General features: G+C 35.7%; 1 protein-coding gene across 1 annotated transcript in view; it reads left to right on the forward strand.

Annotated features, from left to right (window-relative positions):
• The window catches only part of LOC140446667 (uncharacterized), a 39,222-nt gene that overhangs the window by 10,718 nt on the left and 12,345 nt on the right, over nt 1-16,159 (forward strand). Inside the window, exons 2-5 of the mRNA XM_072539259.1 lie at nt 1,368-2,160; nt 6,777-7,494; nt 10,834-11,148; nt 12,020-12,217. Of these exons, the coding sequence (XP_072395360.1) occupies nt 1,381-2,160; nt 6,777-7,494; nt 10,834-11,148; nt 12,020-12,217 (2,011 nt within the window). The 5' untranslated portion in view covers nt 1,368-1,380. The remainder of the gene's footprint in view (nt 1-1,367; nt 2,161-6,776; nt 7,495-10,833; nt 11,149-12,019; nt 12,218-16,159) is intronic.

Consider the following 16,159-nt stretch of genomic DNA (forward strand, 5'->3'; position numbering starts at 1 on the left):
ATGGGCTTGGTCCTTAACTTTAGCCTTCTTAATAACTTCACTTTTACACAGGGCCCGATTCATAATACCTGAGGGAGCCTTATAAATGGCTCCCTACATGAGAGGGTTGGAAATCTTTTGATTCCAAGCCTTACTTCAAAGGACTTGTGAATGGATGTATCCCCATAGGTTTGGTTCTTCAGTGACCGTTGAAGGATAAGGATTGTTAATGTGAGCAAATATAACTCCAGAGAAATAAAATCACCTTTAGTTTATCGACTTATAATTAACTATTTTTAGAGTAAAGAAGCCTCAATACGGACGTAGCTGACAGTACAATATCAAATAATTCTTTCTTTATCACACGTAAAAGAGAAAACCGTATTTATGAGAAAAATGCCCGATTTCGGCGTAGAGAAATATTTTATATATGAATTGAGAGTGTTTTAAAATGCACATGCTTCAAGGGCGGTGTGTGAGAACGAACTAATAAAATACTACTTGATGCGTAAAAGTGTAGATTACGCCTCTTGTATTTAGGTGTGAAAACTATATAAGAGGCTGTGGCGCCATTAAGTCGGCTATCCCGAGCAAACTTGATATTAGTGAATATTTTACTTATTCTACACTAAGAAAAGTGTAAAGAACTATATTTTTATTTTATATTTTAAAATGATATGTTCATTTCTGGAACAATACCTTTCTTTCGTTTCCTTTGTTTATTTTCAATAATGACACTGGTTTCACTATCAGATCTACTCATTTTTGTATAAACAATACACAATGGAACCTAATCGTACTAAAGATAATCGTCAACAGATCTAGTCTAGAGGTCTAGGAAACTAGGAAGGTCCGCGACCGTAACCACTAAATCACATGTCCGGCGCGCGCAGTTTGTTTAGAAAACGCCACATCTCCGGAAAAGTGGCATTTTCGAAATAAACGGAGAAATACGCCTGTCAAGATTAATAGTAACGAACAGCGGAGATGTGGCGTTTTCACGTGTAATAAAGCTTAAATCATATTCTGGACAAAATGGCGAAGTTAACTCAATTTGTAAAATTAATGGAGATGTGGCCTTTTCGAAATAACCGATTCAATTACCGGTTTTATCAGGACAACGATACAAAATACTCGTCACATCGAGTTCCTACTTGGTTCCTTTATAATTGCCGAAATGTCATTAAAACACAAGTCCCTTTACCAGATTTGAACGTTATTGAAAATTTGTGGTAGACATTAAAAAATAAAGTAAATAGTTCCCCAATATTAAATAAAAATAAATTGAAAGTAAAAATTACTGAAGCTTGGGACACAATTTCCCCAAAGTACACTAGAAAGTTGGTCGAAAGAATTATTATTTTTATTGTTTTTTTTTTTGTTTTTAGATTTTTAATCAGTATGTCCGTAACTTCAAATTATATACCAACAGAGGTTTTGCCTAACCTTCTCTGTGCACAATGCCAAAGAGTTCTTTCTCGATTTCCAGTCTATTGCTATCCAAAGGGCGCTAGCTGTGGTCGTTGCAAATGCCCTGAAAAAGGGATACGAAATGAAGCTTATGAAGCCGTGGCACAAAATATAAAATTCCCCTGTTGCAACAACGAATATGGATGTCTTGAAAACCTATTTCCTAAAGACATGGAAAGACATGAAGATTCATGTAGTTTCAGAAAGTATCAATGTCCAATTATTACAAATACAACATGTGATTGGAAAGGCTCTGTTAATGATTTATTAGACCACTTTTCTCAGAAACATAAAATGTTTATTCTTAGTGAACATCCTTTTGAGGTGGACTTTGTTAATAGTCACGACGAAAATTATCTTTTGCCTTATGGAGAAGAATTATATTTAGTTAATCGTTTGAGCGATTCATGGAGACAAACATTTTTTTGTACAGTCTCTTATATTGGTAATGACCTAGATGAAGATGTTTCTTACAAACTAATTTTAGAAAATGGAAATAGGTCTTGTGCGCATGAAATCCAAAAAAAAATTAATGTAACGACACCACTTGAAAAAACTGACTTGATGAATATTTTAAATGATCCTACTTCAATAGTAGTCAGAATTGAAATTTTCAAAGAGGATGATAAAAAAATAGAGTTTAGTGATACTGATGATGAAGAGTCAAGTAATAACATGAATGATAATCTCCTAAAGATAGTAGAATGCCCGGTAAGTTTTGTCTTTATTTTGTAAAATAAAAAGATTTTAATCATTTAGCATTTTAAAAAAGACGTAGAACATTTTAGGAATGAAAACAATGTAATATGCTTAGATACAGGTATACTCGGTTGGTTGATCCTAGTCTCAACTGTGTAGTAAATTTACTGATTATTTTTTGCTATGTTGGTTAAATTTTGACCAACTAATAGTGGATGGAAAAAATATTCACATACAGTTTGTTTAAATTCAAATATGGTTGTATAATATGGCTGTATTCACCCGATCCATTTATCTTACCAGAGCTATCGAAGGAATAGTTCGTGTTAATTTAATTACTATTAATTCGTAATGGTAAATTATTTGTTGAATCCCCACACAGTTTATCCTTATTTTTATGTATTTTTTCGTTTGTCATATTTTATTGAACATAGGCAATCGTGAGCACTATTTAGATTTAGTCTACAGCCCTTTTGAAACGTGTTGTTCTGCTGGTTCCATAGCATGGTCGTAACTTCTATAGGAAAGAAATTCTGCAACGATCTGAGCTCATTTTATCACCAAACTGTTTTACTTAGTGTTTTGCATTGCTCACTGTACGAGTATGTGCGAAGAATTCTCATTTGTTTATTTGCTTGGGGCTCTGTCGATTCATGAAATCCTCAGTATGCACCTGTAGGTCCACACGTCAAAGACTTCCAGTTTCTTACACATGGCATCCTTAAGTGTCCATGCTTGGGCTTTATACATTTGAGAATACGAGTCCACAAACGTATGTTTGTAGTTCCATAAACGTATGTTTATAAAAGTGGATCGAACTTGTTCTATTTAGGACCTTATATCTTGAATGTGGTCCCCGTTTTAATTAAGTGCGAGGCCAAATGTTTGTATTACTGAACGCCTCTTATGGACTGTCCGCCAAATTCCAAAAACACCTAATACATTCTTTTGCTTGTTTACGGTAGCAACTTTCAACAATCTTTTTAATGTTCAACTCTCTTTACTCTTGTACGCACGCAGTTTAACAGGCCTTGCATGCCTTCGCTAGAAGTACAATATCATCTAAGTATATAAAATTATTTATAACTGTACCGTTAGGGGTTATACCTTTCATATAATAATATTTCTGTACAGTACAATTTGAATATCTATCTAACTTTTAAGCTGTTATTTTCCTGTATAGTACATTTAATATTATCGGTTTTAAATTTCCTTAAATCTCTCCCGATTGCCTTCGAAACAGTTTTATTCATTTCTCTTAGAGTGTGGCTGTCTGCATTCTTATCGCTTCTCATTTGTCTTCTTTGATCTAGTAGCGTTTCATTATATGGACTTATTTTACTATCTGATTTTCTTTTCGGACAGTGCACTCGGTGACTTTCTTGTAAGGCGTTTATGATGCAATTATTCAAGTCCTTAAGATCGTTCTCGGAGGTTTCATGCAGTAGTAGCTTATTGTTGATATCTGTCTGATATTGGTTGATATCTAATGGGGGTGTTCAGATACCATGAGATTTATTTTTAATCATTATGTTTCTTTCTCTTTTTGTGTTGATTTGGACTTCCGCTCGTATCATTCTGTGGTCACTGCTTGTGGTGAACTTGTTGAGTACTGTTACATCTTTAATTATTTGTTTTTTGTCACTTATGATGTAGTCTATTTCGTTCCTTGTTCTACCGTGACTGTAATTACGGTCCTGTAATATATCGAAAATTCTACCTGGCGCTGTATAAATGATTTACTAGCGATATTTTTCTGGAATTTCGGGTGAAAGCCCTGACTCGGTTTTCAGTGTAATGGACACGCAAAATCTAGAAATTACCATCTAATTATATTTAATATTATTAATACCTCTATGGAAGGTTGTCACACCATCTTTTGCGCGGTCGTCCAATACTTCTGCCGATTGCTGACTTATCTCTTGCTATTTTGACGACACGGTCTCCTCCATTCTGTTTATGTGGTTATTCTGTTCTTTTTTTTTCTATTTTGTGTCCATTCATTTATAGACTGTACGTTACATTTTCTTCTAATGTCTTCACTTCTCTTTCCATCTCTCAGCGTATTTCCTGTAATTTATCTCAGTACTCTCATCTCTGCCGTTTCCAGTAGTCATTATTGGTCTTATAATGGCTTTATAAATTCTTGATTTCATCTCAGGGTCAATGTGTCTGTTTCGCCATATAGTGTTATTAAGGCATCCTGCCAGTCTATTTGCTTTTTGTACTTGATCTCTCACTTCTTTGTCCAGGTCTCCATAGCTAGACAGTGTAATTCCCAGGCATTTTATTTCTATTATTTGTTCAATACTGATGCCATTAATTTCTATTTTACATCTGGTTGATTCGTTCAACAGTTTGATAAACCAAATGCTAAGTGACAGACTTTTCCAAGTACACCTAAATGGGAAAAACAGTAAGTTCAGAAACCTGCAAAACGCCTTACCACAAGGGTCAGTTATGTCTCCTGTTCTTTTTAATATTTGTACGTCAGATGTACCAACTACCACCTCGCGCCAATTTATTTATGCCGATGACATGGCTTTGGGTGCAAAAGAAGACATAAAAATCGCCGAAACCACCATAGAAGCAGATCTAAACACTGCTAACAGATACTTTAAGAAATGGGGCCTACAACCAAACCCATCGAAGACTGAAGTAACAGTTTTCCATCCTAACAACCACAAGGCAAATTACAGACTAAACATAGAATGCGATGGAATCATTCTAAAGCACAGTTTGAACCCAAAATACCTCGTTGTAACTCTAGATCGTACCCTAACATTTAAACAACATTTGGAAAACACTTAAAACTGCAAAAATAAAGACCCGCAATAACATTATTCAGAAATTAACAAATACATCATGGGGGACCAATGCAGAACGAGCGCGCTGTCGTTAGTATATCCTACTGCAGAATATTGCGCTCCTATGTGGCTAAACAGTCATCACACAAACGTCATAGATACCCAGTTAAACCAAACAATGAGGCACATAACGGGAACTATAAAGCACACACCAACCCAATGGGTTCCAGTTTTAAGCAACATCGCTCCACCAGCAACAAGACGACTAACCGCACTCAACACCCTATTTCAAAAAGGCCAACAAAACCCATCACTACCGATAAATACAGATATCGCTGAGCTAGACCAAAGAGAGTTAAGACTGAAATCCAGACATCCACCTACTAGAACTGCTACAAGATTGACTGATTTCACTATTGAGGAGCACTGGATGGGCGAATGGAATCCAGATGCCAGAAATGCTAATCTCATAGAAAACCCTACAATTAAACCAGACGGCTTTTCTCTTCCTCGTCATGAATGGTGCAACCTTAATAGAATACGAGTTGGTCATGGAGTTTGTAACAAGTCTCTGAACCAGTGGGGTATAAATGCCAGTCCGGGATGTGACAATTGCAGCGCTGTTGAACAAACAATTAACCACATCGTCTTCGAGTGCCCAGCCACCAAGTTCGCTGGCAGTCTTCAAGAAATCCACCAACTCACTCCCAAGGCAAGAGATTGGCTTCGAGGCTGTAACCTTTGACTTTAATAATTTTTATTTTATATTTTCTATGTTTGTGTTTTCTTATTTATTATTGTTATTATCATTATTTTTTTAATGGAAAACTGCAATGTGTAAAGTTAAAAGAATTTAATATGACAATCTCATCTCAGAAAACTAAAACAATAGTAGTCGGCACAGAACCAACCAGATATTAGTGACTGTCGATATTCACGATTAACCATTTACCTAAATGTAATTCCCACTAAGATGTTAAATAATACCAAGTCATTTAATTTTTAACAAAATTTAACAAAAATGTAATATATGATGACAAGTATAAATTTGATGGTAATATGTCATTCACAGATATCGCCGATGATATGTGTGTATGGAACATTATTCCTTTTTCTAATAACAATATGTTCCTGCAAAGGCGTAACTGTGATAAACCTACATTATACGTTACAAAAAATTAAACAAAAATCATTAAAACATGTTTGTTAATAAATTCACTGTATAAATAGCATAATAGTCCGATAGGCACAGCAGAGCATTAAAATATTATACATAAAGATTTTGTAACAGATATCTTCGCTTATTTGCTCTACTATAGAAATAAACTTATCAGCATTAAATGGTAAAGCGTATTTGATAAAATTACTGTCTACACTACCTTAGACAACTCTCCTTGTCTAAGGATATAACGATAGAAAACTGTAATGTATGTTAGGGTTTGAAAATATTACAGAGTCATCATGTAGAAATCTACAATTAAGTTAAAAAATTTACCACAGCAGCATGCCGCAATAGAGCCATCCCTAGGATCAGAAACAAATTAATATAGGGTCGTGCACATCAACCTTAAGGCGGTGATCCAGCGTTTGAAGTTAAGTTTTCATGCGATTAGCGAAGTGTTTATCTTGTAAAGGGATATACGATAGTTTATAGTTAGTTGTTTTTTTTGTATATGAGTGTTTAAATAAAATTAGTTAAACTGCGTATCTCACGTAATTCCTGAACCCACAGAAAAACATAACAATATATTTCATCATATTTTATACAAATTGTCTATGCATACATGTTTGTGATGTATTGATGATATTTTTTTGTTTTAGATTTGTTTTGAATATATGGCACCCCCTATTCATCAGTGTATCACAGGTCACAGTATATGCCCCAAATGCAAAGAAATTGTTAAAGAGTGTCCTACTTGTAAACAAGGATTTGGTAACACTCAAAATTATGCACTTGTTGAAATTATGCAGCATCTCAATTATCCTTGTAAGAACAAGAACTGTAAGTTTTTAGGGAAATATACAGATATTAAGCAGCATGAAGCCACATGTGTCTATTCGCCGTTCAGTTGTCCATTAAAAGAACATCTTGGTTGTGATGAAAAAATACCATTCGATCAACTTTATGAGCACATTGCAAATAACCATTCTGAGAATTTATTACAGATGGACATTGTGGCAATACCTTTTTTTTGGAAAACTGAATTGGTATTATTCGATGATATTCTTGAAGAAAGTTTTATTATCAAATTCAGGAAGAAACTGTTCAGGCTATATTTTTTATATAAAGATAATATATTTTATTTTACTGTACAATTAATCGGCCCTTCCGAAGATAGTTCCAAATACCAATTTGAAATAGATATTTTAGATAATGCCTGTGGCAGGCATAGGGCGTATATGACTAATTGTTGTGGTCCTATGAGCAGTTTTGACGCCGCCTTCGATAACGAAAAAGCAGTTATTAAATTTACTGGGGACCAGATTACGAGACTGATCAAAAGTGAGTTATGTTTCAGGGTTAGAATATCTACAAACTAAAATGCTGTGAATCATTTTTACTCTATTTTTGAATTGTATAATTAGTTTAAAGCTAATAAATATTATTGATGATATAGACTTTACAGTGTTTTTCAATCAGTTAATTAAAATATTTACAATACACTAGTGTTAAATGTTTAAACACAAATACAATGCAGTCGTACATACGAAGACTTAGAATATATGACAAGAAGCTTGATTGAACAAAAAGGGGATAAAAGGTAAATCTGAAAAACAACGAGTAAATTTACATTCGAAGGCAACAGATAAACTTAAAACTAAACAATGGACAAGTAGGGCCAATTCTAGGGAGTCGGCCGCCCTTGTGCCATCGAGCAAAAAAACGATGTCTTTTTTTTGTCTTTTTGCTTGATGCCTTGTGCACAGACCTAATATGCCGTCCCCTGTACAAAATGTTTCATATTAAAAATACAAAACAATAGTATTTAGTCAAAAAATACAATCTAATAACAAAAAGTACTTAAGCATAAATCTCGTGAAATGAAAAGTATATAAATCTACAAATACTACCTAATACCATCATCATCATCATCAATGGCGCTACAACTCTTCGTGAGTCTTTGCCGCGTTTACTATTGCCTTCCATGTTTGTCGGTCTTGTGCCAGTAATTCCCATTGTCGCACTCCCATTTTTTCTAGATCTTCTTCGACTGCATCTTTCCACCTTTTTCTAGGCCGCCCTACAGACCTTCTTCCCTCTGGCCTTTCCCAGAACACATTGTTAATAAGGCGATTGTCGTTACTGCGTATCACATGCCCTGCCCATCTGAGTCTATTGGCCTTTATATATCTGACTAGATTTTCTTTTCCGAATAGAGACTCTAGCTCGTTATTGTATTTGCCCCTCCATTCATTTGTCACGCTGTCTCTGCAAGGGCCATATATCATTCGAAGAATTTTACGTTCCCACACCAGCAATTTATTTATTTCTCTTTTTGTTAGCGTCCATGTTTCGCTTCCATACGCGACTGCTGGTCGTATTATGGTCTTATATATCCGGATTTTTGTGTCTCGTGAAAGAAGTTTTGACTTTTTAGATGTTGCATTGCAAAGAAAGATCTGTTTCCTGCCATTATTCTCGTTTCAACTTCTCGCTCTAATTTGTTGTCATTTGTGATTGTTGCTCCTAGATATTTAAATTCTTTAACCACTTCGAAGTTGTGATCATTTATAGTAATGGTTTGCCTTATTCGCAGTCGTTCTTGTTTTGAGACGACCATGTATTTTGGTTTGTCTTCATTTATTTTTAGACCGATGTTTAATGCAGCTTCTTCAAAGCTCGAGAAAATATCCTTAATTTCTAATGTTGATTGTGCTACTGCGTCTACGTCATCGGCAAAGGCGAGTATGATTTTTGCTCCCCGAGCAGTTATGTCTGGTTTGATTTTTGGATATATTTTTCGCATGACATATTCGAAGGCCAGGTTAAACAACAATGGGGACAACGGATATCCCTGTCTCAGTCCAGAATTTACGCAGAAAGCATTTGATATTTCTCCCCCTATTCTAATTTGTGCAAAAGAGTTACTTACACACATTTGTGTTACCGCAGCTAGTTTCTTGGGTACGCCGAGCTCGATCATTGCCTTCCATAATGTTGCACGATTAATTGAATTATAAGCCTGTTTGAAGTCTATAAAAATCTGATGCACGTCGTGATTATATTCCCAATACTTTTCAAGCATTTGTCTTATTGTAAATATTTGATCAATAGTCGATCTGCCAGGCCTGAAACCACACTGGTAGTCACCAACTATTTCTTCGTATGCGTATGGTACTAATCTTTTTAATAATATCGAAGCCAATATTTTATATGTAGTGTTGATTAGTGAGATTCCTCTGTAATTCATGCATGATTGCTTTTTTCCTTTCTTGTGTATTGGTACAATAATATACTCGGTTCGCTATCTCCAGTCCGCACTGTCTAGTGAATTTAGTAATTATTTTTTTGCGAAGTTAGTTACTTTTTGACAGACTCGAAGTGGCTGGAAATTACAATACAACCAAGCACACGTACTTATAGCCAATATTAATAGTAAACAAACTAAATAGTATATAAAATAGAACTTTACAAATTACCAACAATCAATATTTATTTGTTTGCACCATATATAATAAATAGTTATGTTAAATTATAACAACTAAAATATATATTTTAAATATATGGCGGGTGTTGGGGAAAAGTGATATAAGTCGAAAAATGTAAAAAATGAGTTAAACATAGATACCACTTTCAAATGCATGTATCTTTGATAGGGTGAAGTGATATAAGTCAATTTAATAGGCAAGCAGGTGTTATTTGTTTGCGTTACATGATATAAGTATTTTTAATATCATTTAATATAGTGAAAAATGTTATAAATATTCTAGTACTATTTGTTTTGCCTCCATTTGCCAGACAGGAAAAAAAATTATAGAGAAAACTGAAATAAGTCTAGTTATAATAGTCTTCCCTATATAATTTTATGATTAATATTTGTGAATAGTGATACAAGTGCAAATATATCAAAAGTTATTGGTAAAATATGATTGTAAATAAAGGTATATGTAAAAATATATCACTATTCTCATTAAAAAATATAGGGAAACACATTATATGTTGACATATCACAAATGTTTTAACTCCAAAATTGAAAACTGATGATATATGTTGAGATATACTAGAAGTTAGGGCAATAGAAATTTAAACTGTGCAGTTTTAGGTCGACTTACCTCGCTTTTCCCTATTAAAATAATGACCGCTTTGTTCCCGCTCAAATGACAATCTGTCATTTGTGGTTTAGTACTGCACGTGTGTTACTGTTGGTTTTATCCTCTTTTGTTTTGACCTTTTAAATGAGCTTTAAGTATTCGAGAGAAATGTAATAAGTAGTGTAGTGATAGTATACCTCACCTAGTTGTAATATAACATCAATTCCTGTTCGAGATTATTTAGTAATAGCCGTGAGAAATAAAAATTAGAGGTTATGGCATCTCAAAGAAGCAAATTGATTTTCAATTGATTTGCTGTTGTATTTTTGCGTAAAAGTTTTCTAGATGCAACTCAACTATAACTTGGTGAATATGCCTATTGTTTTTGGTTAACTTTAACCAGTGGCGTTACTTTAATTTGTATCTCTAAATACATACTCAATTCCAATTTCAGATTTCTTATCATTTTATACATAAAATAATATATTTTCGGTTTTCTCTAGAGGTGACCGAATTTCCATAAAAAGTAAAAACCAATTTTGGCGTGACAATTTCATTTTTCTGGAAAAAAAATTGACAAAATTTATTAGTTTTTCAAAAATTTGATATTAATCTGGGTTTTTAGATGAAAATTCCATGATGGGCAATGCGGGTGTTTTCCTTGAAGAACCTGTCTTAGCAGATGAAGATAATATATCAAGTCCTGAACCTTCACTGTCCTTCTGTGAACCGAATGTTCGAAAGACTTTGGAAGAAGTTATTGATCAAGTATGTGGGATTGATGACGACGACAAAGGTTATCTGGAATATCCAGGTAACGAGGAGGCGTTTGATAATAGTGACGCGGACCCAGATTATATACAAGAAAGTGATACTGACTCCGATAATGACATCACAAAGAAAAAGCTGCAAAAAATACAACAGCACTTATTGCACATGAGTCAGGAAGAGAAATCTTAAAAAATAAACCTTGGCGAAAATCGCTAAAAAATGAAACTAGGCTAATTCGTGAGGAACGAAAGCAGAACAGAAACCTTGGGTTATCGTACACCACGAACAGTGGGAAGGTTATAAAAGCACGGACATGTCAGGAGCTATTAAGTTGCCGCTGAAAATGCAAAGATAGGATAACTGAAGAAAAACGACAGGAAATTTTCAAAGAATATTGGTCTTTAGCGAGCTTTAACAAACGCGTGTCTTTTATAGCTAGGCTTATAACAACAGACGGAAAGAAAACCACAAAACGTAAATTAGAAAACAAAAAACATAGAAATACGCTTCTGAAGAATACAAAAAATGGCTACCTCACGAGAAAACCCCAGTATCGAAATTCAAATATCAAGAAGTATTCCATTCCATGGAAATAAAAATCAAACAGCCTAAAAAGGATACCTGCGCTACATGCGATAAATATCATATACTCCTGAAAACAACTAAAGATGCACAAAAAATGCAATAAATTCAAAATCTTCTTGATAATCACCAACAAGAAGCATCAAACGCTTATGAGGCTAAGCGTATAGATAAAAATACTGCGTTAGAAAATGAATCAAAAATCATTTATACGTTTGATTTGCAACAGTGTCTCCCCACACCTGATCTTTAGACTTCAATAGCATTTTATAAAACGCAGTTGTGGACCTTTAATTTAACATTATATAGATTTAATGATAATCAAGCAATGTGTTTTATGTGGCATGAGGGCGTAGCTGGACGGGGTGCAAATCAGATTGCGTCATGCTTATACAAGCAGATTTCACATATTTCACCTGAAATAAAAGAGATCTCCTTATATTCTGATACGTGTGCAGGACAAAACAAGAACTCTTTTCTACCTGCAATGTTCATGATGGTTTTAAAAGAAAATCCCAATCTATCATACATTAACCACAAATTTCTCGTTCCTAGTCACACCCACATGGAGTGTGATTCAGATCACGCAATCATAGAGAAAAAAAAAGAAAAGATATCCATGTTCGATAAAACACCCAAGAGACTGGATGAATTTGGTAAGATTATGTGGAAATAAGCGAACTTTTTTAGTTACTGAAATGTGCAGATCGGATTTTCTTGAGTTTTCTTCTTTGTATAAGAATGTCCTTCAACAAAGAAAAATTTACAACTTAGGAGAAAAAGTCATGTGGAAACAAATGAAATGGTTGAGATTTTCACAGAATCCTGGTGTCCTTGAATACAAAAGTAGCTTAAATGTAGACGAACCATTTAAAAGCATATGTTTTTTAAGAAAAGGTAATACGTGGCCTAAAAACATAAAAATTCCTCTGTCATATAAAGGTCCCAATCCAATAAACATCGATAAAAAAAAAGAACTTGGTAGAGCTATTGCCTTAGATTTCAGAAACCTTTCATGATTTTTATAGAAATTTAACTACGAAGGAGGATATACCAAATATGTTACCCGAGGATGAAAATAGTAGTGACGAGGAGAGTGTACACACAGAAATTGAAATTTTTACAAATTAAATAAGCTTTTACGTTGTATTTGACCATAAATGTACCCCCTTAAGTAAACATAAAACTTTTCAGTTTCACATTTTTTTTTGTTAATAATTGTGAAAAGTGATATAAGTCATATTTTTTTAAAAAAATTGTACAACTAGGTCCTTTTTACTAGTAGATCTATTTTAATCCAACAAATTCAAAGCCATTTCCAAAAATTGTTTAACGAAAATACCTTATTTGTATCCGTAACAATAATATTAAATTTGAAAAAACTATAATTGCGTTTTTCTCGAAACTTAAAATTTAGACTTATACCACTCTTCTCCAACACCCGCCATATACTACCCAAAATGTTATGAGTTTAGTATACACTTCCACTATTTAGAATAATTCTTCTTTTTTTTTTTATTTATTTAACTGCTATGTCTTTATTTAATTTATAATGTCTTTACTAATTTATTATATTGTTCCTACTTTAATTTATTAAAAAGCACGATAATTTATATTAATTTATTTAACTAATAAATTAGATTAGTCATAATATTTACAGTTTAGGGTCAGAATTTATCGTAACATTGCCCCCTCTTAAAAGATGGTTCCTCCTGGAACCTTGTCGGGACTGGAACCGGAACGGTATGCTGGTATCGGCAACTAGACCCTCTTTTACAACTTCCAGTTGTATAAAAATGACAAGGGACGGTTTTCTCTCCGCACCAGTAACTATGCGGATTGCAACAGACTAACACCTGGACTTCGGTGTCTTTGAAGATCTCCTCCACCATATTTCGGATAACCCTCCAATCTAATTGGCAGCACTCCAACTTTGGCATGGCTAACTTTTGCACGTCGGACTCTAGTACGTGCTCTCTCAATTGAAGTAAGGCTTCCCATACATCTCGGTAGGTAGGTTGGTCACGGGCAGTGTCTTTTGTTACCAGGTAGAAAAGGTAACGTGATGCATCTTGAAGTTTCAAGGTTTTACCGGGAGCTGGCACTTGGCATTGAAGTTCTGCAACTCGACCAAACTTCCTTCGAAAGACGGATGCCAACCCTGGTGCGTCTTTGATACTGGCCGGGATGGTAAGGGCCAGCGAGTAGTCATCGGTCTTTACCGGTACCTCCATAGGCACCCATGAATTCCTCAAACGTGAGGTCAGACACATCTTGGACTTGGTTTACTTCCACTTCTTCATCTACGTCGTGGTCACCTTCGAAAGACGCCAGCCGGTTATGGTGTACTATCATCGGCTTTCCCCTCAGAATCTTGCTTATTCGGTAGATGACATCGTTGATCTTCTCCATGATGAGGTATGGACCTTCCCAAAACTGCTGCAATTTGGGAGAACAACCTTTTCGCTTCTTGGGATTATACAGCCAGACTTTGTCGTTCTTCTTAAAGCAACCCTTTTCGGCTTGTGTATCGTACCGTTTCTTCATTTGGTCCCTAGCGATCTGAAGGTGGGAACGGACCAACTCATGTACATTGTCCATTCTTCTTCGTAATTCGATCACATAATCTTCACCTGCTACATCTTCTCCAGGTCGACACCCAAACTCTAGATCACAAGGTAGTCGCATTTCGCGTCCGAATAGGACTCTGGCTGGTGTCTGGCCCGTTGATTCGTTAACAGCAGATCTGTAGGCCATTGTGAAGAACGGAAGGTATTGGTCCCAGTCTCGCTGATGATCGGACACCATCTTTGTCAAATACTTGCCAACTGTCCTATTCATTCGTTCTACCATACCATCCGATTGCGGATGATACGCGGTAGTTCTTGTTTTCTTCATGCCTAGTCTATCACATATTCCTTGGAATAGATCACTTTCGAAGTTCCAGCCTTGGTCACTATGGATCTCCAAATCCAAGGCACTCCAAATCGGCTGATATATTCTTGGATCAACTTATCTGCAACGGTGGCGGCCTTCTGGTCTGGAAGTGCGTAAATCTCGACCCACTTAGTAAAGTAATCCATTACTACCAACATATACTTTCCTCCATTTTCATTTTCTGGAAACGGCCCAGCGATGTCCAAAGCTATTCTTTCAAACGGGCTTCCAACATTATATTGTCTCATAGGAGCTCTCCTTTTTCGGTAAGGCCCGTTACTCGTAGCACAAATAGTACATTTCTTACACCAGTCTTTTACGTCGTCGGAACTGGTCATCCAATAAAACCGTTCCCGAATTCGCTGAAGGGTTTTCTTTACACCAAAATACCCTCCTGATGGACTGTCGTGTAACTGACGAAGTACTTCGGCTATTCTGCTCTTTGGGATCACCAACTGTCTTCTCTTCTCTGAACCGTCATCATTTTCCAGGACTTGTTTGATCAAGCCATCTTCGATGATAAATGAGTCCCACTGGGCCCAATACGTCTTAACTACTGAGCATAGGTTTGATATTTCTTGCCAAGGTGGTCGACGGTTTTCCTCTTTCCATTTTCGGATTTTCTGTATAACTGGATCTCTCTCTTGTTCTTCCCTTATCTTAGTAGGCGTCCAGTCGTCGTTGACCATCGTCGTTCTTAGCACTGCTGCTTCCTTGGATTCCGTTTTGTTGCAGTGGGAACACTCCGCTGGGCATGGCCTTCTGGAAAGAGAATCAGCGTTTCTGTGGCTAACTCCGGCCCGGTGCTCAATCTTAAAATCGTATTCTTGGAGTCGTTCGATCCACCTGGCTATCTGACCCTCTGGATTCTTAAACTGCATCAACCACTTAAGGGCGGCTGGTCGGTTCGGATTAAAAACTTCCTTCCATAGAGGTATTGATAAAAGTGCTCTACTGATTTCACTACTGCTAGAAGTTTTCTTCTCGTGACACAATAATTCCGCTCAGGTTTTGAAAGAACTTTACTAAAATATCCGAGGACTCGTTCCTGTCCTCTCTGAGACAGCACTCCTCCAATTCCCACATTACTTGCATCTGTATCTAAGATGAACTCTCCTTCTGGCAGTGGATACCCTAAAATTGGTGCTGTTATTAAATGCTTTTTCAAGGTCTCAAAGGCATTTTGGCAGTCTGTATCCCAGTGGTAATCTCTTGCTTGATCCGTAAGTCGCGTTAATGGCTTAGCGATATCTGCAAACTTCTTAATAAACCTTCGGTAGTAAGTACATAGTCCAAGAAATCTTCTCACTTGGTGTTTGTCAGTTGGTTTTGGCCATTCCTTAATGAAATCGATTTTTCCCTTATCCACGGCCACTCCTTCTTTACTGACTATATGACCCAGATAATTGACTTGAAATAGCTGGTACTTCTTGGGGTTTAGCATCAATTGGACAGCTTTAAATAAATTGGGCATACATGCATTGGGCTGCGATAAATGAAATCTGTGAGTCATTACTACAGGTTGTTACGGAAAATGATTACTGTTTTATGATTTAAACTGTTAACAAATGGCATGTGTCAGATAAGATGTAAGATTCGACGTATGCTTGCTATCAATTTTCTCTCCTGATTGTGGCGTGCTGACAGAGAGAGAGAGAGAG

This window comes from Diabrotica undecimpunctata, chromosome 7 (genome assembly GCF_040954645.1).
Source record: "Diabrotica undecimpunctata isolate CICGRU chromosome 7, icDiaUnde3, whole genome shotgun sequence".
Lineage (NCBI taxonomy): Eukaryota > Metazoa > Arthropoda > Insecta > Coleoptera > Chrysomelidae > Diabrotica > Diabrotica undecimpunctata.